Source organism: Oncorhynchus kisutch, unplaced genomic scaffold, assembly GCF_002021735.2.
Source record: "Oncorhynchus kisutch isolate 150728-3 unplaced genomic scaffold, Okis_V2 scaffold1494, whole genome shotgun sequence".
NCBI lineage: Eukaryota > Metazoa > Chordata > Actinopteri > Salmoniformes > Salmonidae > Oncorhynchus > Oncorhynchus kisutch.
In genome coordinates, this window is record NW_022263439.1 from 7,804 (window position 1) to 35,238 (window position 27,435).

At 41.1% G+C, this 27,435-nt stretch overlaps 1 protein-coding gene, 1 long non-coding RNA gene and 1 pseudogene across 2 annotated transcripts; all 3 read left to right on the forward strand.

Moving 5' to 3' along the window:
- Positions 1 to 823: 823 nt before the first annotated feature.
- On the forward strand, positions 824 to 11,857 carry LOC116366467 (zinc finger protein 345-like). Its single transcript, XM_031818574.1, has 3 exons — positions 824 to 904; positions 6,199 to 6,444; positions 7,200 to 11,857. Exons 2-3 carry the CDS (start codon positions 6,237 to 6,239, stop codon positions 9,071 to 9,073), a joined length of 2,082 nt encoding a protein of 693 aa, XP_031674434.1. The 5' UTR covers positions 824 to 904; positions 6,199 to 6,236; the 3' UTR covers positions 9,074 to 11,857.
- Positions 11,858 to 16,660: 4,803 nt separating this feature from the next.
- Positions 16,661 to 16,825, forward strand: LOC116366468 (uncharacterized; annotated as a pseudogene).
- Positions 16,826 to 20,123: 3,298 nt separating this feature from the next.
- On the forward strand, positions 20,124 to 25,766 carry LOC116366466 (uncharacterized). The gene is made up of 3 exons (XR_004208280.1): positions 20,124 to 20,586; positions 21,529 to 21,766; positions 22,869 to 25,766. It is a non-coding gene; the product is annotated as an uncharacterized LOC116366466 (long non-coding RNA).
- Positions 25,767 to 27,435: the final 1,669 nt, after the last annotated feature.

Here is a 27,435-nt window from a genome sequence, read left to right on the forward strand (position 1 = left end):
TATAAATACATTTGATTTGATTTGACCTGATATAGCTGAAAATGGCAAAGCCAGTGAGAAATTCCCATTTAACCTGTAGATGTTGGCTTTTTTCAATGCAGGATTCTACATGCAGGAGTTAGTCGGTAGCGTGGTGTGTCTGGTTTTGGGTAGGGAAATATGGCGAAGCCGAAGTGCTGTTCGAGTCTGGTGGCTCCAAGTTGAGTAAAATTGGTAAGAATGAATTGAATGGAAGACGGAGACGACGAAAAATTGAGCAATTGGCCAAAAGTTGTAAATGAACATCGGTTTCTTATGGAGTGCGATTCATCAACAATTATGTATTGTTGGGAGATAATTTGAGGTCAGGAAGATGGTAAAGGAGGCATTAGGAAAGGTAGGGTCAGTCAGAGTGACCAGTAGTGGTTTTGATTTCATGCGTCTCAGAAGAGCAGAAGGAGAGAGCATTGTTTTTTGGAGCAGGGCACCGATAAAATGTGTTATATCTGGAGTTTCGTTGGAAGAGTGAAGAGTGTCTGCCTACTCATGTGATGCTGCGATATGTAAGATACGCAGTGAGAGCGATTGTGAATAAACAACTGCAGTTATGAAATTGATAAAATAATGGCCATGTTTCAAGTGTGTACCGACGGAATATTTTTGGTATTTATTAGGATCCCCATTAGCCGCTGCAAAAGTATCAAAATTGTAAACTTCTCTCATTGACTTGTCAAACCCAGGCTTGGTCCGCTTCACACGCGTTCTCTGAAGTCTCGCGTTGTTTGCGTCTCTGGGTTTAGAAACTGGTAGTGGGGGGAACAGGAAATTCCACGCATGCGCACATCATTCTTCACAACAAAGGACACGCCAGAATTGTGCAGTCGAGACCACAACTTCTGTGTACGTTTCAAATGTATTACTACTGGTATGTAATAGCACGTTTTAATATCTTAAGAACACGTCATAACATGCTAGGTAACAAATACGTCAAGTTATTATCACGTTTGGTTAAAAAAAATGTGCCAAACCGCGTGAGTGAACGTGATCACTTTTTACATTTTTAAATTTTTACAATTGACATAGATACTCTGGGTTTGTCTGAGTGGATGTATATCATCTCGTCAAGGTAATCTCATTAAGGATCAAATAATTTGTGATTTCTGGGTTCGTTTAACATGTCGTTTTTGGTTTTGTGTAACGTTAAAATTCACGAGCTCGTAAAATGGCGGCTCCCTCTCGGTCTGCATCAACGGACTTCAGTGCAGGCAATGAGGGTGCAGCAGAGAGAGACCATTTTACGGTTCCACTACTGTTTTGGAGATAAATGTAATGATTATCAGTTTTCTACACGTGTACTAATATTGAGACATTCAGTTGTTTCTGTCTGTCTATAAATGTTACTATGGTGTGAACGGAAATAATATTGTTTTTTGATTGAAATAATACAGGGAAGACAAGGTTATTCAGGAAAATAGTACATAGTGCTGCCTGAAACATACTGCAACCTTGTACTACATGTTTTTTGAGTCATTTATGTCAATTCAGAAATCTACTATAGATTAAGTTCTGTAGCCTAATATAAAGTGTATACTTTGTCTGTGAATGAACTCGTGTTTTGTTGTCAATGCTTAGCTTCCAGATCTATTGACAATATCTATTATCTACAGTAAAATATCTACAATATCTATCTATTACAATGGTATTGACATTACAGTTGATCTGGAAGTATTACGCTTTTGGGGCGCTAAAGTAAGGGTAATTGTACGGACCAAGGCGATGTACGAGTTTACGTGAGTTTACGTTAGCACCAATACAACCAGCCTGAAAACAATAGCTAGGTTGCCACTTGTTGTTCGCCTATTGAAATTGAATTTCTGTTCATGAAAATAAACAGTTAGCCAGCTACTTAACCCTGTTGCCCAAAGCTTCCGTTATAAGCATCCAACTAGCTTCATCTGGCTGGTGAGGCTCGACCGGACCGGGTTATGTGTTGTGAAGCTAGCCACAATAAGGATTAGCACAAAAGTTGAATTTGCTGTTTTCAAAATAAAGGTATGTCATTGATAGTGATGCAAATTATTACAAATAGTAGAATTATGCCCTACCTTTACTTTGAAGGCTAACTGCAAATTCCACTATTGTGGCTAATCCTTATTGTTGCTAGTTTCACATAGATGGGTCCAACCACCATTAATCAAATAAGAACCGTCTTATAAATTAGGGCTATTTTAGATAATGATACCTAGCTATATAGTTAACTACCTGACTATAGCTACTGAAACAGATTATGCCGGTTTGCGATGTTTTTGGGGAAGAACATTGTTTGCATCCATGAGTTAGCTAGCTTTTTTTATGACCAGCATCAGAGCATACGTATTGATGAATCGTTGACATATGAAATTCGAGTGATTGTGTAATCCATGTGTAATAACTACGTTAAAATATGAACGCGTAATATTATTGTGACGGGCAGTCATATTCAGGTCCTGATTGGTCAACAAGCTTGTTTTTTGACACGCAAAGACCCAAACGGCGTTCCATAGAAATCCTGGTTGAGAATGAAACGACAGAACAAATGAACAAGGAAACAGCACAGCAAGTAAGTGGGGAAATAGATTTTGATTATGTTTTACTGGTAATGGGGACATATGGAAATGCCAACAAAATAACTTTTTGTTGTGTTTGTGTAACCTGTTATTTAACTAGGCAAGTCATCTAATAACAAATTCTTATTTACAATGATGGCCTACCCTGGCCAAACCCGGACGACGCTGGGCCAGTTGTGCGCCGCCCAATCATGGCCGGATGTGATACAGCCAGGATTTGAACCGGGGACTGTAGTGACGCCTCTTGCACTGAGATACTGTGCCTTTGACTGCTGCGTCCATGTGTGTGTTTGTGTGTGTGTTAACTATTTAACTGTACTAAAATGCATAAAAGGCCGCAAAAAATGTCAATATCGGGTATCTGTAGCTGTTTTTTTTGTCAAGGAAAATATTGGAATGGGCAAAAAAATTCATATCGGTGCATCACTACTACTGACACTTGCATGGTTTGACACCAGTATTGCCAGCATTTGTTTTATTAACTGGGCTGTCTGGAGTGTTCAGAGAGGAGACTAAAGAAGTGAAGTGGACAAACTGCCAGTGTTTTCTATGAAATGAGTCTGTGTCGTGCCCTTGTGATAGTGAGTGGAGGAAAGGTTGCTGGATTGAATCCCTGAGCTGACAAGGTAAAAATGTTATTCGGCCCCTGAGCAAGGCAGTTAAGCCACTGTTCCCGGGGCATCGAAGACGTGAATGTCGATTATGGCAGCCCCCCCCCCTCCACCTCTTTGATTCAGAGGGGTTGGGTTAAATGTGGAAGACACAGTTGCATTTCAGTTGAATGCATTCAGTTGTACAACTGACTAGGTATCCCCTCTCCCATTCAGAAAGTATTTAGACCCCTTGACTTTTCCCACGTTTTGTTACAGCCTCATTATAAAAAATAATTAAATAAATAAAAGAGATGTTTTATTTTTGTGTGAAACCGAGTGATTGTGATCAACTATTTTACAAGTCACATAGCTAGAAGCTTTTGGTTTGTCTGAATAAATGTACATAATTTCCTCAATGTAGTTTTAATAAAGAATACAAGTATTTGAGTTTTCTGAGTTTGTTTAGCATGTTATTGGTTTTGTGTAAAATTCACGAGCTGGTAAAATGGAGCTGTCCACTCTGTCTGCTCCAACGGACTTCAGTGCTGGTGCAGAGAGACCATTTCATGGTCACACTCCAGTTTTGAAGCTTAATGTAATGATCATCAGTTTTCTACATGTGCACTAATAGTCAGACACCTTCAGTTGCTTCTATCTTTATCTATAAATGTTACTATGGTGTGAACAGGAAATACAATTGGTTTTTGATTAAAATAATACAGTGAAGACCAGGTTAACTAAACTTATACTAAATGTTTTTTTTGCCATTTATGTGAATTGGGGAAATCTACTTTAGTTTAAGTGCACTTAGTTTGTGTAGACTAATTTTAACGTGTGTACTTTGATATGAATGAATTAGTGTTTTGTTGTCAATGCTTAGCTACCTGATCCATTGAAATGAGATCAGTGCTTGACTTGGACAGGAGCTCACTGGAGCAGAGAACCGGCACCTCAAATGTCTACTGTTTGAGCTCATGTTCCTGTCAAGGTTTTGGGTAACTGGTGAAAAGGAGTCAGACGCAGGAGAGTTGAGATGCGTGGACAAGGTATTTAATACACGAAAAAACACGGGTATAGAAACAATACCGTGAAATATACCGGTTCCACGAATAAACTGGCGTTCATACAAATACCGGCCATCAGATACGTATGTATGTGTGAAACGGAGGGTTAAATACTGAATCTGTAATGGGGGAATTGAAACCAGGTGTGAAAAAAACAAAGACAAAACAAATGGAAAATGAAAAGTGGACCGCTGCACTTTCTTTACCGTGGTGGGAGTCGGCCAATTACGCACAGCTGAAATGCGGTCACTCTCCATCTCCACCCCTGATGTGGAAATGCGATACCCTACGAAGGAGACGGCCTGCTGGAAGAACAGGCATTTCTCTGCCTTGACGTACAGGTCATGCTCCAACAGTCGTACAAGTACCCTGCGCACCAAGGACACATACTTGGCGCGTGTAGAGGAGTAAATCAGAATGTCATCGATATACACCACTACACCCTGCCCGTGCAGGTTCCTGAAAATCTTGTCAATAAAGGATTGGAAGACTGGTGGAGCATTCATCAACCCGTATGGCATGACAAGGTACTCATAATGGCTTGATGTGGTACTAAACGCCGTCTTCCACTCTTCTCCCTCCCGGATATGCACCAGATTGTAAGCGCTCCTGAGATCCAATTTTGTGAAGAAGTGTTCCCCGTGCATTGACTCGATCGCACTGGCTATGAGAGGCAGCGGGTAAATACCTCACAGTGATTTGGTTAATGCCTCAGTAGTCAATACACCTCTACCCTTCTTCTTCACGAAAATAAACTCGAGGAGGCAGGTGAAGTGGAGGGCCGAATGTACCCCTGCCCCAGAGATTCGGAAACATATGTTTCCATAGCCGCCGTCTCCTCTTGCGACAGGGGATACACGTGACTCCTGGGAAGTGCTGCGTCTACCAGGAGATTTATCGCACAACCCCCCCCCCCCCCCGTAATTGAGTCAAATTGGTATATTCAGGGGGGATGCGCACGGTGGAGACCTGGTCTAGGCTTTCCACTGTAGTAGCATCGATGGAAACCCCTACTCACCTGGGTTGACACGAGAGTGTCCCGACGGACGTCCTCGCGCCTGCTGCCTCGACTCCCAGAGGAACCGCCCCAGCACCGACCGGCAGTGTGCCCTCTGCGGCCACAGATGGTGCATGGAATGGCCCCGCCTCCGGTCGCCCTAAGTGCAGCATCTCCCAGCTCCATGGGCGGTGGTGCTGGGGGATGGAATTGACAGACCCCGATCTGGATGTCCGCGGGTAGCCAGCACGTTTTCCAGCCGGATGGACAGGTCCACCAGCTGGTTGAATGTGAGAGTGGTGTCCCTGCATTCCAACTCCCGACGGACGTCCTCGCGCAGACTGCACCGGTAGTGATCGATCAGGGCCCTGTCATTCCATCACAAACTCCTGTGCGCTCCTCGTCCCCTGCCTCAGGTGTACGAGACGTTCCCTCAGGCGGGTGGTCAAAGACTGCCCGGAAGCGGCGGGTGAAATCCCGAAGTGGTCCAACAAGCTTCTTCTTCCCCCACATAAGGCGTTGGCCCACTCCAGGGCCTTCCCTGAGAGGCAGGAGACGAGGGCGATACTTAGCCCGGCAACAAAATACCAGCCATCAGATACAGCCATCAACATAGAACTAACACGCACACATACATGTGGGAAACAGAGGGTTAAATATACTGCGCATGTAATGGATCGGCGATGACTAGAAGACCGGTGACGTCGACCGCCGAGCGTCGCCCGAACAAGGAGAGGGATCAACTTCGGCGGAAGTCGTGGCAGTTCCTCTAATAGAATATTAGCTCAACAGTATTGTGGAGCTCCTGTGCCTAAATATAAACAGTACCAGCACCCATTTCAGTCCAAGTCAAGCACTGAATTAGATAATTTAACATATAATATATTTTTAGAGAATAAAGAAAGTGCCAGAACTGTCAAGACAATAACATTTGTTTCTGTTTCTCATTGTTACTACAGGACTAGAATTAAGTCTGAGGCCAGTAACATCAACAGTAATGACAAACCCAGCCTGCCTCTCTCCTTCCACACTGAGTGCAAACCCACAGTCACTGGGTCCTGATTGTGACAGTGGGGCCCAGTTTGCACTGCAGGATCCAGAGATGGCATCAGTGAAGCTGGAAGACTGCAGTCAAACACTGGAGCTGAATGTCAACATTAAAGATGAAGAAAAGGAGGAGAAGATTGGGAAATCTGTTAATCATGGTAAGAGCAGGTTCTATCTAACTAAGTTTGTTGTTCATTCCAACTTCCCACTGTGTATGAAAAGTTGCAGTAGAGCTGTTTCATGATGAACTGGTTCAATGAGAAGGTAGATGTTATTTCATGCTACTGAGATGTGCATGTTTGACATCAGTATTGCCAGCATTTGTTTAATTAACTGAGCTATCTGGAGTGATCAGAGAGTAGACTAAAGAAGTGAAGTAGACAAACTGCCAGTGTTTTAAAGTTCTATGAAGTGAGTCTGTGTAGTTACTAACCCTTGTTCTAGTGAATGGATGTTGATATGAAATGAGTCTATGTAGTTACTAACTCTTGTGATAGTGAGTGGAGGATGATATGAAATGAGTCTGTGTCGTTACTAACCCTTGTTATAGTAAGTGGAGGATGACAAGCCCCTTTTTTTTAGCTTTCATCACTTACCCACTTTTAGAATAGTTTTATTCCCCTGTATTGTACAGCCTACTGATATAAATACATATGTCACCCGGTACAGACAGAAGAGGACCGGCCACCCCTTTGAGCCTGGTTCCTCTCTGTTTCCTCCAAGGTTCCTGCTTTCTAGGGAGTTTTTCGTGGCCATTGTGCTTCTACATCTGCATTGCTTGCTCTTTGGGGATTTCGGGTTGGTTTCTGTAAAGAACTTTGTTACAACTTGTGTAAAAGGAGCTTCATAAAATACATTTGATTGACATGTATATCACACCAATTGACTGGTTGTTCTGATATTGTTCACACAGGAGACCATGTTGAGACATTCTCTATATCCAGAGAGCATCAACAGGAAGATCACATAGCAAAGAGGTCTCACCACTGCACACATTGTGAGGAGATTTTCCCATTTCTATCAAAGCTAAAAATACACCTAAAAATACACACAGGAGAAAAGCTTTACTCCTGCTCTGAATGTAGAAAATGCTTTAAAACATCAACTAAACTAAAAGTTCATCAGAGAACACACACAGGAGAGAAGCCTTACTCCTGCTCTGAATGTGGGGTGAGTTTCTCTCAACTGGGTACCTTAAAACAACATGAACGTATACACACAGGAGAGAAGCCTTACTCCTGCTCTTACTGTGGAAAGAGTTTCTCTCAACCGTGCACCTTACAAAAACATGAACGTATACACACGGGAGAGAAGCCTTACTCCTGCTCTGACTGCGGGGCTTGTTTCTCTCATCGGAACAACTTAAAACGTCATGAACATATGCACACAGGAGAGAAGCCTTACTCCTGCTCTGTCTGTGTAAAATGCTTCAAAACGTCAACTGCGCTAAAAGTTCATCATGGAACACACAGAGCAGAGAAGCCTTTCTTCTGCTCTGACTGTGGAAAGAGTTTCTCTCGTCGGGATACCTTAAAACAACATGAACATATACACACAGGAAAGAAGCCTTACTCCTGCTCTGACTGCGGGGCTTGTTTCTCTCATCGGAACAACTTAAAACGTCATGAACATATGCACACAGGAGAGAAGCCTTACTCCTGCTCTGACTGTGGAAGGAGTTTCTCTCAACTGGGCTACCTAAAAAGACACGAGCGTTTACACGCAGGAGAGAAGCCTTACTCCTGCTCTGACTGTGGATCGAGTTTTTCTGAATGGGGCACCTTAAAACAACATGAACGTATACACAAAGGAGAGATGCCTTACTCCTGCTCTGAATGTGGAAAATGCTTCAAAACATCAACATCACTAAAACTTCATCTTAGAACACACACAGGAGAGAAGCCTTACTCCTGCTCTGAATGTGGGGCGAGTTTCTCTCAACTGAGTAACTTAAAACAACATGAACGTATACACACAGGAGAGAAGCCTTACTCCTGCTCTTACTGTGGAAAGAGTTTCTCTCGTCCGGACACCTTAAAACAACATGATTGTATACACACAGGAGAGAAGCCTTACTCCTGCTCTGACTGTGGAAAGAGTTTCCATCAACTGGGTACCTTAAAACAACATGAACGTATACACACAGGAGAGAAGCCTTACTACTGTTCTGACTGTGGAAAGAGTTTCACTTACCTGGGCATCTTAAAACAACATGAACGCATACACACAGGAGAGAAGCCTTACTTCTGCCCTGACTGTGGAAAGAGTTTCCGTCAACTGGGTACCTTAAAACAACATGAACGTATACACACAGGAGAGAAGCCTTACTCCTGCTCTGACTGTGGAAAGAGTTTCACTTACCTGGGCAACTTAAAACAACATGAACGCATACACACAGGAGAGAAGCCTTACTTCTGCCCTGACTGTGGAAAGAGTTTCCATCAACTGGGTACCTTAAAACAACATGAACGTATACACACAGGAGAGAAGCCTTACTCCTGTTCTGACTGTGTAAAATGCTTCAAAACATCAACTGACCTAAAAGTTCACCAGAGAACACACACCGGAGAGAAGCCTTACTCCTGCTCTGACTGTGGAAAGAATTTCTCTCACCTGGGCACCTTAAAACAACATGAACGCATACACACAGGAGAGAAGCCTTACTTCTGCCCTGACTGTGGAAAGAATTTCTCTCACCTGGGCACCTTAAAACAACATGAACGTATACACAAAGGAGAGAAGCCTTACTCCTGCTCTGACTTTGAAAAGAGTTTCTCTCAGGAGTAAGAGAAGCCTTACTCCTGCTCCAACTGTGGAAAGTGTTTCTCTTGAATGTGCCATTTCAAAAGACACCAAGGGAAACACGAGAGGAGCCTTACCACTGATCTGACTGTAGGAAATGTTAAAACACCAGCTGAGCTTAAAAGTCATTAGAGAAAAGACAAAGGAGAGAAGCCTTATTTCCGCTCTCAATGTGGCAAGAGTTTTTCCCAATTGGGCAATGTAAAAACAGACCAACGGATACACACTTCAGAGAAGCCTTATCACTGCACTGACTGTGGGAAGAGGTTCTACAGATTGGGTCATTTAAAAAGACACAAATGTATACATAAAGGACAGGCCTCATCAGTTCTCTCAGACCAGCTAAGATTAGACACTCCACTTAATTCTCATGTCATTAAATAATTGGCAACGTTGAATTTGATCAAATGAAGAAAGTGTAGAACACTATTGTAATCCTATAGTTTCTCACTGTGAGAGAACAATGCAGAGGAAAGGGAGCATTATAGAATGTCTCTCTTTACTGACGTGTGCCGTCTACTTTATTCTCTCTCACACCAAAACTGACAAGTTGTGATCACGTGGTTATGCCCATATCTGGTCATCCTGTTCCTGTTCTCACGCCTTGGAGTGAGTGCGACAATATGTATATAATGCCTTTGAAGTTGTCATGATGATTGATGTCTAGTGACCTCTTTGAACTGGGGGGGGGGTGACCATTTCAAAGAGTTTGACCCCCCCACCCCCTGTTTTATTGACCTTAGGGTTGTTGTCTATGAAACACGAATGTCCTGGGGTATTGGGGTTGGCAGACGCCTTATAAATAAAGCCCAGAACAAGACATGCGTCCTCAGAACACTAAACAAGATTTTTTAAATCAGCATGGATTTTGTGATCAGTGGCAAAGCTGTGATGACTGTAACAACGGAAGCAGGAACTCGGTTGAAACATCGAGAAAGGGCCAGGTATCAAGCCACAATATACGATGCGCCAAAAAAAGCGGTTTCTAAGTGTGTATAGAACCCAAATACCGCCCGCAACTACGCTGAAAGATCAAGTGCTGATGTCTAATGGACATCAATCGGGGTATCGGTTTGATTACCTGGCCTGTAGAGTGAACCTCTATACGGTAGCCGAAGGAGAAGAATATACAGACCAGACTTTAGGAGTGGACTACGGGCTTGAAGACTGGACGGTTTTTCGCAAGGTTGTGTGTCCTGAACTGAGCCTTATCACCAAGGGGTATAGCTTGTTCAAGGTGCCCCTGACTCCTCAGGAAGAATAATTCACAGGGTGAAAATACAAAGAAAGAATGGACTTCCATGTGGCTACGTGGAGTTCTATTTCGGCAACGAGGAAACCCGCAACCAAAACATTTGTGATGGTGGGGATTTTAGGTTGCGCATGCTTATTCCTTTTCAAATTTGGGATCTAATGGAATTGAAAATGTTCCAGCTGTTGGACGCTCTCTTTGTACAGAGCCAACAGCGGCAGAGCATTGTTCATGTAAAGAAGTGCATAATATATACGAATCCTGAGGATTATGATTCAAAGGAGCCCCAAGAAGGTACATCCTCAGAAGGGACAGCCTCCGAAGAAAACTAAGTACTCGGTTGCGTTAACCACGCCCTGATACCCAAAGGACTGGTTCAACAATAAAAGTAGTGCCCTTAAAGCCTCCAGTTCTTCATTTCATCATACACCATGGATATTCATACAACATACCAGGACTCCGATACGACATGGGGCCCAGACCCTAAGGACCGTATGCCGGCAGCCCAACATTCTACTCTCCTCCCCCCCCCCGGCAAGACCCGCGACACCCCCTGCATGTACACAGCCTGAGGACGTGTTTGATGGGATAGTCAGTACTATTTTTGTGGACACCATCAAGGCCTCTGTAGCCACACTTCTAGACGTGGTGATTGGAGAATATATAAGAGAGAAATGCATCGGTTGTGAGATCAATCACCCCAGCAAGCGCCGTATATGACCCGCCAAGATACTACTTCTTCAACCAATTTGAGGAGCTGGTGAAAAGACTGTGGTCCTGCAGGTTTATACCATCGCTGGTCAGAGCCCTGGAGCCCTGGAGTCTATGGGTCCTAAGCCGTATATCCCCAGAGTTTACTTGGTAACCACGGTATTCCTACATGAACTGAAGCAGGCAATCTACATCCACGATAAACTCAAAGAAATCCGACACACCCTGTTGGACGACAATAAATACCGGGAAGCTGTGGTGGCTGATGTGATGACTTTCTGGCTCAATAAACCCCAAGAGACCGAGTGACATTTTGTTATTTAGATGTAAAGCAATGGGCAACTATGTGTATACGATGTTAGAGATAATAAATAAATGTCTTCTTTTGAGAGAACTTACAAATGTTATGCATCAGATTATTGAAAATAAAGTGAACAATGTATCGTTCTACACAACACACAATGCCTGGGTTAATGTAGAGCGTGTGCTGAAAATGGAACAAATCATGAATCATGTTGTGGATGATTCTGAAGAACTAGAAACAACTTTGTCTAAGATTTTACTTGTTTGAAACACCATTTAATTGTAACGTGTATCATATTTGTTGTTTATATGCTTATATATCGGACATGTGTGTTTTCAAAGTTCAGCGACACAAGTCTGTAACTCAAAACCAAATATACAGGGTGTTGCATGCTGTGATCGTTGAGAAAACTGGGACATGTATCCTGCAAAGAATCCTGAATTGTCTGTATACGTAATACTTGATGCATGAATAAAATAAAAATTCTATAATGAAAATGAAATGTTGTCATTATTTGAAAGTGGCTCATTAACGTTATTGTACCTCAGAGAGGTAAGAAGGATGGCGGAGCAGATGTTGAAAAACATTTATTATAATCCCTCTAACCCCGGGTCTTATAGCCGAAGAAACAGGTAGCCGGTTAAGCGATTCTAAAGTGAATGAGTGGTTATCAGAGCAGGATGCATATACTCTCCATAAACCTGTAAGAAAGGCGCATCTATGTGACAGGTCCTTGCAGATAAAAATGATGGAAATCGCTACATGCTAACGGTTACAGATATTTTCTCTAAAATAGCATTTGTAAGGGGCTTAAATAAGAGCGGGGCAGAGGTGACCCGGGCCTTTGACCCTATCTTGAAGGATGGAGGAGCCCCCAAGAGGCTATCAAGTTTCCTTCTCTGCCCACCACCACCCAGGGGTTGACGTATTATTTGCACAACAAGCTCGAGGGTCCTATCGGCTAAGACGGATACATTTGACTGAACAAGTCGTTCTAGCAGCGCGATAAATTGTTCCAGATCTGCTTCGCCATTGGGTAAAATAAGAGATACCGTGCTATGCATGTCTCCACAAATTTCCAACTGTAAGACATCACGTGGTTCGCCATAATCTCTAGCCCTTTCTAACAGTTCGTTCAGAGTGTCCAATATCATTACGTAAAACACAGTATAGTCAAGTTTTTGATTCACCCATGCGAAATTGAAAAACTGTCGAATCTCTGTATTGTTGAATTGATATCGGTACACTTCTATCCATACAATCCTGATTTATTAGACAATTTTCCAATTCCTCAAAAACATCCTATTGCCTTTCAGACTCTTCGGACATGGGTGTTAATGTCTGGTTTTGAGGCGTGTGTGTTGCAGAATTAGATCTCAGGCTCTCGTTCATCTGGGTAATTAGCGATATGAGGGCTTTTCATCCGAAGGCCCTGACTCATTAATAATTCTGGCGGTATCTGGGATAAGAGGTTTTCAACTGTCTCGCCTAGGTCTGTTGGGTCAGCCATTTGGATAATTAATGATGTGTGTTCTTGGGTTATTCTGGAAGGATCCGTGTAACATATATGCTTTTAACGCCTGTATTTGCGTTTTTTAAAATTGGATTGCTGTTTAACATACGTGGAATTGCTCTATGCCAGAAGGATATATCCTGACGTTATTGGCGCTCTAGTAAAACACCCAGACGACTGTGTAGCAAAACCTTTCGGGATTTTAGAGCCCTGGAAAAGGCTGTGAAAAACCTAGCTTGTTCTATTTCAGATCCATCTGTTGTCACCACAGCATTGGCAGAATCAAGAAGGTTGGCCGCATCCCATAATAACCGGTCGTCTGCCTGGGAAATGTCATTTATAACGTTGAAATCCTCCGTTTTGGTTGTTTCATTGTGAATGTTCGGTGAGCCGGAATCCTCCGCGTGCTCTAGATGTGTGAGGTCTTTGGTGCCGTTATACGCCGGGGAGGAGTCTGAAGAAAATAATACATATAAAATAGGTTATTAAACATACAAATATGTTAGATAAAAAATGTCAAATACATTTCAGGTATAATACTATATATTAACAATACATAATTACATTACCTCTGCTTTTTTGACGAGGGCTGTTCTGACGAATCAAAACATTATTTGTCCTTGTTTTAACATATTCAAGCCTAAAAATGTATAAATAATAATAATAATATATATATATAATAGTTTCATACCGTGTCCATGGAGCGCCGTCTCGTAAATTCCCTATCCTGTCGTACTTTTCCGGAGGGGTTGATTCTGAGCAATGTATTTGCGCCCGAGTTATGCGTTGTTTGCTTGGGTTAGGAATATGGAGCGAGCTGGTGGAGGTTTCCGGGGGAGTTGACCGGACGTTTAAATCCTCTGTTCTCGGTGTGTTTGAAAAAACGTTCGTACAGTACAGGAGAATTGAATCTGTGTCATCGGATGTGTCATCTGCTCTTCCGAAGCCGTTCAGGGTCCATATGGACCCCGTTATTCTTCTTGGCTGTATGTCAGCTGTAAACACACAAAATAGCTTTTAATATAGGGTGCACTCGTTTTGTTTTGAATGTATAAATATTCTTGTGTATGTGATTATTGGATTTACGTCTACAATAATGTGACGGGGTTTGGCTGCCTGCGATTTGCTCCTGAGAATCGCTGTCTAACGCTGTCTGTTCCAGATCATTTATCCCTCTGAGCAGCTGCGTAAATGTTGGAGACCCTACAAACATTTAAAGACCCTAACATTTTATACGATAAGAATACGTGCATTGACCCACGTTTAAAACACATATAACTCCATGTTTAATATTACAATAACATCCTTCATGTTCAAACAATTCCACGCATCCAAATCTAATATATATTTTTTCATTAACTCACCTTCAGAAAGCTCCATTAGGACGGATTCACAGATTATCCTTTTAAATGTTCAGTCCGATAACTATTCGGGGTTGCTGGCCTGTGGGTTTGTAGCTGCGCTAAAGCGGTGCTAACATAGTGGATCGGACACTCGCTCCTCGGTCTTGGCTCAAAAGGAGAGATACTACGGAATGCATTTACAGGGCATGGGGGTGACGTTTTTCGGGCGATATCCTCTTTGCAACACCCTGTATATTTTGGTTTAGATTACAAAGGTAGTGATTTCAAACAACAGGAGGGGTGTCGAGACAGTAAGACATGGCCCTTTTGATTTCCTACATCCTCAGGGTTAGCACCTTGGGGGGTGTCCGATGTAAATTTATAGACCGGGGTGGGGGCACGGTTAGTATATGCGCTGATTAGAAATATCAATGTTTACCCCCGGGGGTCGGTCTAGACATGGTGTATTCTTTCTGGGGGCAGGTTGACTTTTTAGCCCTCACATCCTCTGGAGGGTGTGAAATAAATTAGGATTTGAAAGGCATATGTGTTAATGAATCGAAAGTCCCCATTTTAAGAGAAACCGACACACTTTTTGATGGGGGATAGGCAGATATCTGTACATACCGTTTGCATGATAGTGCAAACCTTGGTTTCAAACGACCCCTGCAGAGAGAGAGAGCCTTGAGTGCAGATGCCTGGGCATTGTTGAACACACACCCCCTACCTTTTTGTTTTTGAAACACACACACGCACGCACATGGCTTTTCCGTAAGTCTTTTTTCTTCGCTACAGACCGGGGTGGGAGAGAAAACGAGAGCTTCCCATTCATTAAGGGGTGAGATACCATTTTAAAACCATTTAATTTCATTCAAATATTAAGTACATACAGTTTAAAACCTCCACGGGATTGTTGTCCCTAAACCGGGATGATTGTTGTCCCTAAACCGGGATGATTGTTGTCCCTAAACCGGGATGATTGTTGTCCCTAAACCGGGATGATTGCTGTCCCTAAACCGGGATGATTGCTGTCCCTAAACCGGGATGATTGCTGTCCCTAAACCGGGATGATTGTTGTCCCTAAACCGGGATGATTGCTGTCCCTAAACCGGGATGCTTGCTGTCCCTAAACCGGGATGATTGCTGTCCCTAAACCGGGATGATTGTTGTCCCTAAACCGGGATGATTGTTGTCCCTAAACCGGGATGATTGCTGTCCCTAAACCGGGATGATTGCTGTCCCTAAACCGGGATGATTGTTGTCCCTAAACCGGGATGATTGTTGTTAACATGCTCTAATGTGACTAGAATGAATCTGTATACAGCAGCCAACTTTCCGGGACAGACATGTCTTTATTTATATTCTTGTTCATTCTTGTTAATCTAACTACAGTGTCCAATTTACAGTAGCCATTACAGAGAAACAATACCATGCTATTGATGAGTAGAGTGCACAACAACAAAACACTTATCTCGGCAACTGGTTTAATACATTCCCCTCTGAAGGTAAATAATGTACTTACATTCAGTAATGTTGCTCTGATTCGTCATCCTGATGGCCTCAGAGATACAAATGTAGCATAGGTTTGATTGATTCAAAAAATATATATTTTAAAATGTAGGAACTGGGTTCTACAGTTTGAACCTCTGACGTACACTCTAAGGGAAGTCTAAGCTGAGACAAAGACAGCATCTTTAATCATGTGGTTCAATCGCAACAGCCATTGTCTACATTGTGGGAGGCAACCCGTTAGTTCAAACCCTAAATAAACATTCCTGTTCCTAACTTCTAATGACTACTGAAAAGTCCAAATTCGACCCTTCCTTATAAGATAACATGGAATATATATAGGCAGGGTAGCCTAGTGGTTAGAGCGTTGGACTAGTAACCGGAAGGTTGCGAGTTCAAGCTGACAAGGTACAAATCTGTCGTTCTGCCCCTAAACAGGCAGTTAACCCACTGTTCCTAGGCCGTCAATGAAAATAAGAATTTGTTCTTTACTGACTTGCCTGGTTAAATAAAGGTAAAAAATATATTAAAATCACAATCATTATTTCAAATAAATTAAATTATTTGAAATAAATTATCAACACACTAATGACTAGAAAAACTAATTCAAAATAAAATATCAAATCTAGAGGTAAAAATACATAGTTCCTTTTGATAGTGGTAAATTGTTATTAGTATTATTAACATAATATTCAATAATTCCACCTTTCCAAATGACTGCGTTCTCTACATATAACACCAGCATTTACATCCACTGGAGAAATAATAAACAGTAGATAAACTGACTACATATGTGAATAAATACCAAATACTTCACCTTGCCCTTGGGCTTCCCATTCCCTTCCCTTGTGTATGAAAAACATTCATACGGGTACTGTTTAATTTCCTTTTGGGGGGGGGGGGGGGGGGGGACATCCATAGAGAAATGAAAATAAAAATTATATTTTTTAAATCTGTTCTTATCAGTTTAATATCTGACACGTCCCCTATCTGGGGACCATATATTAAATAGATTTTTGGAACAGGGAGATGGAATAGGGGCTTGCTCCGTCCACTCCACGCATCGACCTGGTATTGCAGTACCTCCAGGAACGGTGCACCCCCTGTCGTTGTAAATATAAATCAGGCGTTGATACGTTTTAATTTGTTACATCTCCCTTAAACAGCACAGATGTGATTCACTGTAGAAGCACAGGTCCTCTTACATTTTAATTCCAGGTTGCATATTATAATATTTAAGGGCATATCAGATGGTCTGCTCTGTCCATAACAGTCACACCAAGCATAGGGTTGGTTGGTATAAGATTGAAATTAGTAAATAATGTACCCATGAAATAGCTCCCCAATACCATCTGATGTATATATTTAATGTATTACATGACTGGTGACCACAGCCCTTCCAACAATACATTTAAATCATGTTTTACTGTGATTGTTTCCACCCTGCTGAATGTATTCAATTTATTCCATTTCAAATGTGTCTCCCAGTGCAGATTTACTTCCAGGGTATTATGACACATCAACCCACATTCAACTCAAAAGGCAAATTTAAGGTGCTCTAAATATCTTTACAGTAGAAGCTATCAAAACACACCAAAACTGACCAGGTGCACATTGATCAGTAAAGTAAAGAGAGGCTAACATTCTATAACACTCCCTTTCCTCTGCACAGTTCTCTCAAAGTGAGAAACAATACGACTAAAATAGTGTGTTACAACTTCTTGATAATTAAATGAAGGAATTCTTTTAATCTACACTAGTCAGAGAACTGATGAGGTTTCTCACATTTATGTATGTTGGTGTCTTTTTAAGTGGCCATGTTGAGAGAAACTCTTCCAACAGAGAAGGAGTAAAGCTTCTCTCCTGTGTGTATACGTTGGTGTGTTAAGTTGCTCTGCTGAGAGAAAATATTCTCGCAGTCAGAACAGGAGTAGGGCTTCTCTCCAGTGTTGAATTATGAACTGTCAGAGCAGAGATACAGATTCTCTCCTGTGTGTATTTTTAGCTTTGATAGAATTGGGAAAATCTCCTCGTAGGCAGTGGGGAGACCTCCTAGCTCTGATCTTCCTGCTGTTGCTCTCTGGATGTAGATAATGTCTCAATATGGTCTCCTGTGTGAACAACATCAGAAGAACAAGTCAGTTGGTGTGAAACACCAGAAGCTTGTTATTTTCAGGCTTTGGCTTCCTCTCTGCCTTTTCCCTGAAAAACAGATGCTTCCGGTGTTCGTTGACTCCGCTGAGGGTGCAGGTACCGAGACTAAAACCCCAAAGAGCAATGCAGAAGCACAGTGGCTAGTAAATACTCCCTAGAAGGAAGGAACCTAGGAATAAACCTGGACAGCAACCATGCTCCGAGCAGTGGCCGGGCTCTGGCTGGGTCACTCAAGGACATTACGAGACTTGCCCAGAAGCCCCTCCTGCGTTTAGGGTTGTTGTCCTGTTGGATGGTGAACCTTGACCCCAGTCTGAAGTCCTGCACACACTCTGGAGCAGGTTTTCATCAAGCATCTCTCTGACATCTACTGTCAACTGTGGGACCTTATATAGACAGGTGTGTGCCGTTACAAATCATGTCCAATCAATTGAATTTACCACAGGTGGACTCTAATCAAGTTGTAGAAACATCAAGGATAATCAATGGAAACAGGATGCACCAGAGCTCAATTTCAAGTCTGATAGCGAAAGGTCTGAATACTTATGTAAATAAGTATTTCTGTTTAAATTTGTGTTTTTTTGCAAACATTTCTAAAAACGTGTTTTCTTTGGTATTATGGAGTATTGTGTGTAGATTGCTGAGGAAAACGTTTTGTTTAATACATTTTAGAATAAGGCTATAAAGTAACAAAATGTGGAAAAAGTCAAAGGGGTCTAAAATACGTTCCAAAGCACTGTAGCCTAATTTAGAAAAACGGGATTGTCTTCTTGTCCTCCTTTTTAATGTTACAAATAACAATGAATATCAACAACTCTGTCTCTGTTATGTTTCTTTCTAGTAGGCATTTTCCCATCTTGGAGTCTGAGACCTTGTGGAAATCTGTCGTAGAGAAGAATAATGTTTGACAATTTAGACACTATGTTACCCTATAGTAGTTATCATCATCATGCTTTCCATGGTTTAAGCCTATAGCTAGCTAGTTATTGTGTTATCCAGCTAGCTATAAGTGCATGCTAACACGAAAGATATGTATAACTAACCAAGATTGACCACACCCTGTTTCCAATGGGGAACTTTTATTATGAAGGCAAGCCGTAAATTCTACTGATGTGGATAATCGTTATTGTGGCTAGCTTCACACAAAGGTGAGCATAGCTAGCTAGCGAGTAGCGACCATATCATAGCTATTTGTCAGTTTCAGGTTAGGTAACTTAGCTAGCCACAGTAGCTAGTCAAAACTCAACATACTACATGGAAAGTATATTCATTGTAATTTAACATGTGTTTGTAAATGACTTGCCTTGTTAAATAAAGTTTTTTTTTTTTTTATCACATGAGTAGGCAGACCGATGTAAAGTTCGTTTTATATTCATTCATTCGCCAAAAGCCTTTTAAAATGGCAAAAATCAATAACTAATTCATTGATTGTCACATGAAAATAGATATGGTTTACTCTATAAATGTCTAGCATACTTTTACAACCTTTGTTTTGAGTAGAATTTCCAGTTGACTTGATAGAAATACATAAAAATCTATCAAATGTCATTTAAAACTGTATAAAACAATAACTAATTCACCGTTTGTGATATGGTGATATGGTAACTAGTTAGCAGGCCTAACAATAACGCCAGCTAACGTTACCTAGCTACGGTTATGGCACTGCAGTTAGCTAGCAGGCCAAAATGCTAACTTCCTCGTGCAGCAGAATTCATGTATCCCAAAAGAAAGCGAAACAAATTCAATGGAAAACGTACCTTTCTCTCTCCTGTCTTGACGTTTTTGTCTCGTCTTATAACACGTTTTTTTCTTTTGCGACAATCTACTAGACTATATACTAGACATTTATAGAATAAATCATGTTTCTGTGATTTCAATAGATCTGTAACAAACGGTGAATTAGTTATTGTTTTATACAGTTTTAAATGACATTTGATAGATTTTTATGTATTTCTATCTAGTCAACTGGAAATTCTACTCAAAACAGAGGTTGTAAAAGTATGCTAGACATTTATAGAGTAAACCATATCTATTTTCATGTGACAATCAATGAATTAGTTATTGATTTTTGCCATTTTAAAAGGCTTTTGGCGAATGAATGAATATAAAACGAACTTTACATCGGTCTGCCTACTCATGTGATTAAAAAAAAAAAAACTTTATTTAACAAGGCAAGTCATTTACAAACACATGTTAAATTACAATGACGGCCTACCAGGGAACAGTGGGTTAACTGCATTGTTCAGAGAGAGAGATTTTTACCGTGTCATTTCGAAGATTCGACACAGCAACATTTCGGTTACTTGCCCCGCTCTTACGCTAATAACTAGGCTACCTGTGATGCTGTGGTAGGTATCACGCAGTGAGAGCTATTGTGAACAAGCCATTGCAGTTATGACATTGATAAAATAATGGCCATGTTTCAAGTGTGTGCCGACGGAATATTTTTGGTATTTATTAGGATCCCCGTTAAATGCTGCAAAAGTATCAGAATTGTTCACTTCTCTCATTGACTTGTCAAACCCAGGCGTGGTCTGCTTCAGAAGCGTTCTCTGAAGTCTCGCGTTGTTACGTCTCTGGGTTTAGAAACTGGTAGTGGGGAAACAGGAAGTTCCGCGCAGGCGCGCATCATTCTTCGCAATCAAGGAAACGCCAGAATTGTGCAGTCAAGACGACAACTTCTGTGTGTCCGTTTCAAATGTATTACTACTGGTATGTAATAGCACGTTATAATATCGAAAGAACATGTCATAACATGCTAGGTAACAACTACGTCAAGGTATTATCACGTTTGATAAAGGTTTTATGTGCTATGTTTTGTGTCAAACCGTGTGAGTGAACGTGATAAATTGTCACATAGAGACTTTAGGTTAGTCCGAGGGGATGTATATAATTTCGTCAAGGTAATTTTTATTTATGATCAATTTATTTGAGATTTCTGGGTTCGTTTAACATGTCGTTTTTGGTTTTGTGTAAAATTCACGAGATGGTAAAATAGCGGTTTCCACTCGGTCTGCATCAACACACTTCAGTTCAGGCAGTGAGGGTGCAGCAGAGAGACACTTTTACGGTTTCACCACTGTTTTGGAGCTAAATGTAATGATTATCAGTTTTTTTACATGTGTACTAATATTCAGACATATCAAGTTATCTTTATCTATAAATGTTACTATGGTGTGAACGGAAATACTATTGGTTTTTGATTGGAATAATACAGTGACAAGGTTATTCAGGAAAGTAGTACATCGTGCTGCCTACAACATACTGCACCCTTGCACTGCATTTGTTTTGGTCATTTATGTGAATTCAGGATATCTACTATAGATTAAGTGCTTTTAGAGTTGTGTAGCCTAATTTAAAGTGTATGCTTTGTCTAATGTGAATGAATGTATGTTTTGTTGTCAATGCTTAGCTACCAGATCTATTGAAATGAGATCAGTGCTTGACTTGGACAGGAGCTCATCAGAGCTGAGTACCATCACCTCAAATGTCTACTGTTTGATCTCATGTTCCTCTTATAGAATATTAGCTCAACAGTATTGTTGAGCTCCTGCACCTAAATATAAACACTATTTTTAGAGAATTAAGAAAGTGCCAGAACTGTCAAGACTAACTTTTGTATCTGTTTCTCTTTATTACTACTGGCCGACTCAGATTAGTCTGAGGCCGGTAACATCAACAGTGAGAACAGACCCAGCCTGCCTCTCTCCTTCCACACCGAGTTCAAACTTACAGTCACTGTGTCCTGATTGTGACAGTGGAGCCCAGTTTGCACTGCAGGATCCAGAGATGGCATCAGTGAAGCTGGAAGACTGCAGTCAAACACTGGCGCTGAATGTCAACATTAAAGATGAAGAAGAGGAGGAGAAGATAGAGACATCTTTTTCTCATGGTAAGAGCAGGTTGTAAGTTTGTTGTTCATTCCAACTTCCCACTGTGTCTGAAAAGTTGCTGTAGAACTGTTTCATTGAGAAGGTAGATGTTAATTCATGCTACTGAAACTTGCATGGTTTGACACCAGTATTGCCAGCATTTGTTTTATTCACTGGGTTATCTGGAGTGATCAGAGAGTAGACTAAAGAAGTGAAGGAGACAAACTGCCAGTGTTTTATAGTTATATGAAGTGAGTCTGTGTAGTTACTAACTCTTGTGATAGTGAGTAGAGGATGACACGCCCCTTTTTAGCTTTCATCTCTTACCCAGTTTTAGAATAGTTGTATTCCCCTGTGTTGTACAGCCTATTGATATGAATACATACACTGCTCAAAAAAATAAAGGGAACACTAAAATAACACATCCTAGATCTGAATGAATGAAATATTTTTATTAAATACTTTTTTCTTTACATAGTTGAATGTGCTGACAACAAAATCACACAAAAATTATCAATGGAAATCAAATTTATCAACCCATGGCGGTCTGGATTTGAAGTCACACTCAAAATTAAAGTGGAAAACCACACTACAGGCTGATCCAACTTTGATGTAATGTCCTTAAAACAAGTCCAAATGAGGCTCCGTAGTGTGTGTGGCCTCCACGTGCCTGTATGACCTCCCTACAACGCCTGGGCATGCTCCTGATGAGGTGGCGGATGGTCTCCTGAGGGATCTCCTCCTCCTTGTCAATCAGTGTTGCTTCCTAAGTGGACAGTTTGATTTCACAGAAGTGTGATTGACTTGGAGTTACATTGTGTTGTTTAAGTGTTCCCTTTATTTTTTTGAGCCGTGTATGTCACCCGGTACAAACAGAAGAGGACTGGCCACCCCTTTGAGCCTAGTTCCTCTCTACGTTTCTTCCTAGGTTCCTGCTTTCTGGGGAGTTTTTCGTGGCCACTGTGCTTTTTATATCTACATTGCTTGCTCTTTGGGGATTGAGGCTGGGTTTCCGTTAAGCACTTTGTGATAACTGCTGATGTAATAATGGCTACATAAAATACATATTATTGACATGTATATCACATCAACTGACTGGTTCTTCTGATGTTGTTCACACAGGAGACAATGTTGAGACATTCTCTACATCCAGAGAGCAACAGCAGCAGGAAGATCACAGAGCTAAGAGGTCTCACCACTGCCCACATTGTGAGGAGCTTTTCCCAATTTTATCAAAGCTAAAAATACACTTGAAAATACACACAGGAGAGAATCTGTATCCCTGCTCTGACTGTGGGAAGAGATTCACAACAGCAGGGTCTCTGACAGTTCATCGGAGATTGCACACTGGAGAGAAGCCGTACTCCTGCTCTGACTGTGTAAAATGCTTCACAACATCTGCTCATCTAGAAGTTCATCAGAGAACACACACAGGAGAGAAGCCTTACTCCTGCTCTGACTGTGGAACGAGTTTCTCTCTACTGTGCAACTTAAAAACACATGAACATATACATACAGGAGTGAAGCCTTATTCCTGCTCGGACTGTGGAAAGAGTTTCTCTCTACTGTGCAACTTAAAAACACATAAATGTAGACATACAGGACTGAAGCCATACCGCTGCTCTGAATGTGTAAAATGCTTCACAACATCAACTGAGCTAAAAGTACACCAGAGAACACACACAGGAGAGAAGCCTTACTCCTGCTTTGACTGTGGGGTGAGGTTCTCCCAACGGTGCACCTTAAAACAACATGAACGTATACACACGGGAGAGAAGCCTTACTCCTGCTCTGACTGTGGAAGGATTTTCTCTCAACCGGGCCCCTTAAAAAGACATGAACGTATGCATACAGGAGTGTAGACTTAATCCAGCTCTGACTGATTACAATGCTTCAAAACATCAGGTCAGCTAGAAGTTCATCAGAGAACAGACACAGGATAGAATCCTTACTTCTGCTCTTAATGTGGCAAGAGTAACTCAAGTGAAAGTCACCAAGTAGAATACTACTTGAGTAAAAGTTTTTGGTTGTAAATATACTTAAGTATTAAAACTAAAAGTATGAATCATTTCAATTTTCTTAAACGTATGATCTCTGTAATTGCAAACAAAGGTTTCTATAACAAATATTAAGTTCTGCTTTTCTGATGTATCAAAAAGTTATGTCATGCAATAAAATGCAAATTAATTACTTAAAAATCATACAATGTGATTTTCTGGATTTTTGTTTTAGATTCCGTCTCTCACAGTTGAAGTGTACCTATGATAAAAAATACAGATCTCTACATGCTTTCTATGTAGGAAACACTGCTGATTTTGCAGGTTATCAAATACTTGTTCTCCCCACTGTATGTCTGTTACGTTTTTGGCGGGTCAATTGAGGAAGACATCCTCTTCTGGAAACCAGAACAACAGGATATCTTCAAAAAGTACTGGACAGTTTTGTGACATCAAATGGACTTAGGTGGTCAAGATGTGTTGGTATCTGTACTGATGGCGCGAAAGCCTTGACAGGGAGACATAGTGGAGTGGTAACGCTCGTGCAACCTGTTGCTCCCGACACTACTTGGGTACACTGCAGCATCCACCGAGAGGCTCTTGCTGCCAAGGGAATGCCTGACAGCTTGAAAGATGTTTTGGGCACTACAGTGAAAATTGGGAACTTTGTTAACATGAACAACACACAGGTCTTTTCATCATTGTATGATTTTTTTGTGTGCAAATGAACTCAAGCTTACGGAAAATGTTGAATGTGATCTAGCGAAGCTCCTGAGTTAGTTTGGTGTGCAAATACGCAGGTACTTTCCTGAAACGGATGACACAAACTAGATTTGTTATCCTTTTCATTCCCTGCCTCCAGTCCACTTACCAATATCTGAACAAAAGAGCCTCATCAAAATTGCAACATGCGGTTCTGTGAAAATGTAATTGAATCAGAACCTACTGCCAAATTTCTGGATTGGGCTACGCTCAAGAGTATCCTGCCTTGGCAAATCGCGCTGTTAAGACACTGATGCCCTTTGGAACCACATTCTCGGCCCTCACTAGCATGAAAACTAAATACAGGCACAGACTGTGTGAAAAAGGATTTAAGACAGAGAGTCTCTCCAATAAAACCCAACATTGCAGAGTTATGTGCATCCTTTCAAGCACACCCTTCTCATTAACCTGTGGTGAGTTATTCACCATTTTCAATGAGCAAGTAAGGTTTTATATGTAAAATTGCTAAATAAAGAGCCAAATGGATTATTATGATTATTTGTGCCCTAGTCCTATAGCCAGGCTCGTGTGAAGTGATAAACTCACACTCATTCTTATGTTTAATAAATGTATCATATAGTGTGTGTATGTGTGTGACAGGCTTACAATATTTGAGAGCGCGCTGACCCTGTTGCTAGAGGGGGTACGCAGCTGGAGGTTGAATGTTTGAAGGGTTACGGGACTATAAACGGTTTGGGAACCGCTGGTCTAGATAATCCCATTTCCTGCTGTGTCATGCTGATGGGAAGACTAGGCTATGGAGAAAACCATGAGTACATGCATCAATGCCGTGTGTCAGCATTGCAGGCTGGCAGTGATGGTGTGGGGTGTGTTTTCATGGTACACATTGGGCCCCTTGATAATTGTGGAGCAATGTATTAATACCACAGGATGGCTAAACATTTCCAATCAGGTCCATCCCTTTATGGCAGCAATGTATCCAGCTGCAAATTAATGTTTTCTGCAGGATTATGCCCCAAGGCTTGTCCAGGAATGGTTCCATGGGACCCATGACAGGCAATTCAGTTTACTGCAGTGGCCTGCCAAGTCACTAGATCTCAATCCAATTGTGCATCTGTGGGAGGAGATGGAACGAGCTATTCAGAGTAGACGTCCACTCCCAGCCAACCAGACACAACTGTGGGAAGCATTGGAGTCATCATGGCCCAGCATCCCTGTGGGTTTCTTTCCACACCATGTGGAGTCCATGGCCTGACGAATTGAGGCTGTTCTGAGGACAAAGGGGATTGCAACTCAATATTAGGATGGTGTTCCTAATGTTTTGTATACTCGGTGCCAAAGAATTATTCAGACCCCTGGACTTTTTCCACATTTTGTTACAAAAATTCCTCAATCTACACACAAAGCCCATAATGACAAATTGAAAACAGTTTTTGATTTTTTGGGGGCAAATAATAAATAAGTATTCATACCATTTACTATGGAGACTCAATTGTTCTCAGGTGCATGCTGTTTCCATTAAGTATCCTTGTGATGTTTCAACAACTTGATTGGAGTCCACTTGGTAAATTCAATTCAAACAGGCACACACCAGTCTATATAAGGTCCCACAGTTGACAGTGCATGTCAGAGCATAGTGAAGCATGGTGGTGACAGCATCATGCTGTGGGTATGTTTTTCAACGGCAGGGACTGGGAGACTAGTCAGGATCGAGGGAAAAGTTGAACGGAGCAAAGTACAGAGAGATCCTTGATGAAAACCTGCTCCACAGTTCTTAGAACCTCACACTGGTCCACTTTCCAACAGGTCAATGACCCTAAGCACACAGCTAAGACAATGTTTGCAAAAAAAACTGTTTTTACATTGTAATTTTGGGGTGTTTTGTGTAGATTGATGTCATGGGAATTTTACAATTCCTATATGTGTTCATTAACCAATTCAATTAAAATCACTGTCGGTTTCTAAGAATTTGTAAGATCCTTATTTTAATAAAATAGACAGGGACCAGTCTATCAAAAATTAGCCAATAGCATTTATTCTCGGAGCGTGCTGTCCATAGAACCATGTATAACAGCTTATATAAACCTATGATGTCATAGGGTTTAAAATGTATTTCCTCCTCTCGACCAGGACAAAGCAGGTTCAAAAGTTCATTCCAAGCTACTAGCGCACACTCGATTACACACTATATCTAGATTAACTTCTGAAGTCTCACCATTATCTGTCACTACCTAGTAGACAGTTCCAGATAGCGGAAAACCTGGAGAGGCTCTCGCTGTCTTATTTGATCGCCACAGAGTTATAGTTGAGTCGGTTCAAACAGGTTAATGACCCTCTGCTTACTTAAAGACACACACACATTCATTCCTACACAATGGTTATCATTTCCAATTACCCCTTATCCATGCTACATAACCTCTTTCTTAGGAACTAACATTATTCATCAGATATTGTAAAACAGAGTAGAGTTTAATTAGTTATAGTTCTATTTAAATGTAGATATTGTTTAGTCATTATTCATAAAATGCCTAACAATTGATGAGGGAAAAAACGATTTAATACATTTTAGAATAATGCTGTAAAGCAACAAAAGGTGGAGAAGGTCCAGGGGTCTGAACCCTTTTTGAATGCACTGTATCAGATAAAGATGATGCGATGATCAGTTTTTAGCATTAGTTTCGGTGGATTATTTTGATATTACCAAACACGTTTTGTTTAATGATGGACAGGCTATGAATTGACTAGTGTTTATTCAATTGTTTTTTAATGCTAGATTCATTGTTTTAGTCATTGATTAATTTATTTTAATAACTGTTGAAGTTAATTGATATGTTTGTACATTAATTTGTTCTGTGAAACATCTTCTCTTGTGTATAGTTTTAAATTAAACAAACTGTTTTAAATGATATGGTGTCTATATATGAACCAAATTTGATCCCATTCATATTCTCACAAACCAATGGCCCACA

Coding starts and splice junctions, on each gene's coding strand:
- LOC116366467 (XM_031818574.1), top strand. CDS start 6,237: ATGACAAACCCAGCCTGCCTCTCTCCTTCCACACTGAGTGCAAACCCA. Junction 6,445..7,199: donor TGGGAAATCTGTTAATCATG/GTAAGAGCAGGT, acceptor TTGTTCACACAG/GAGACCATGTTGAGACATTC.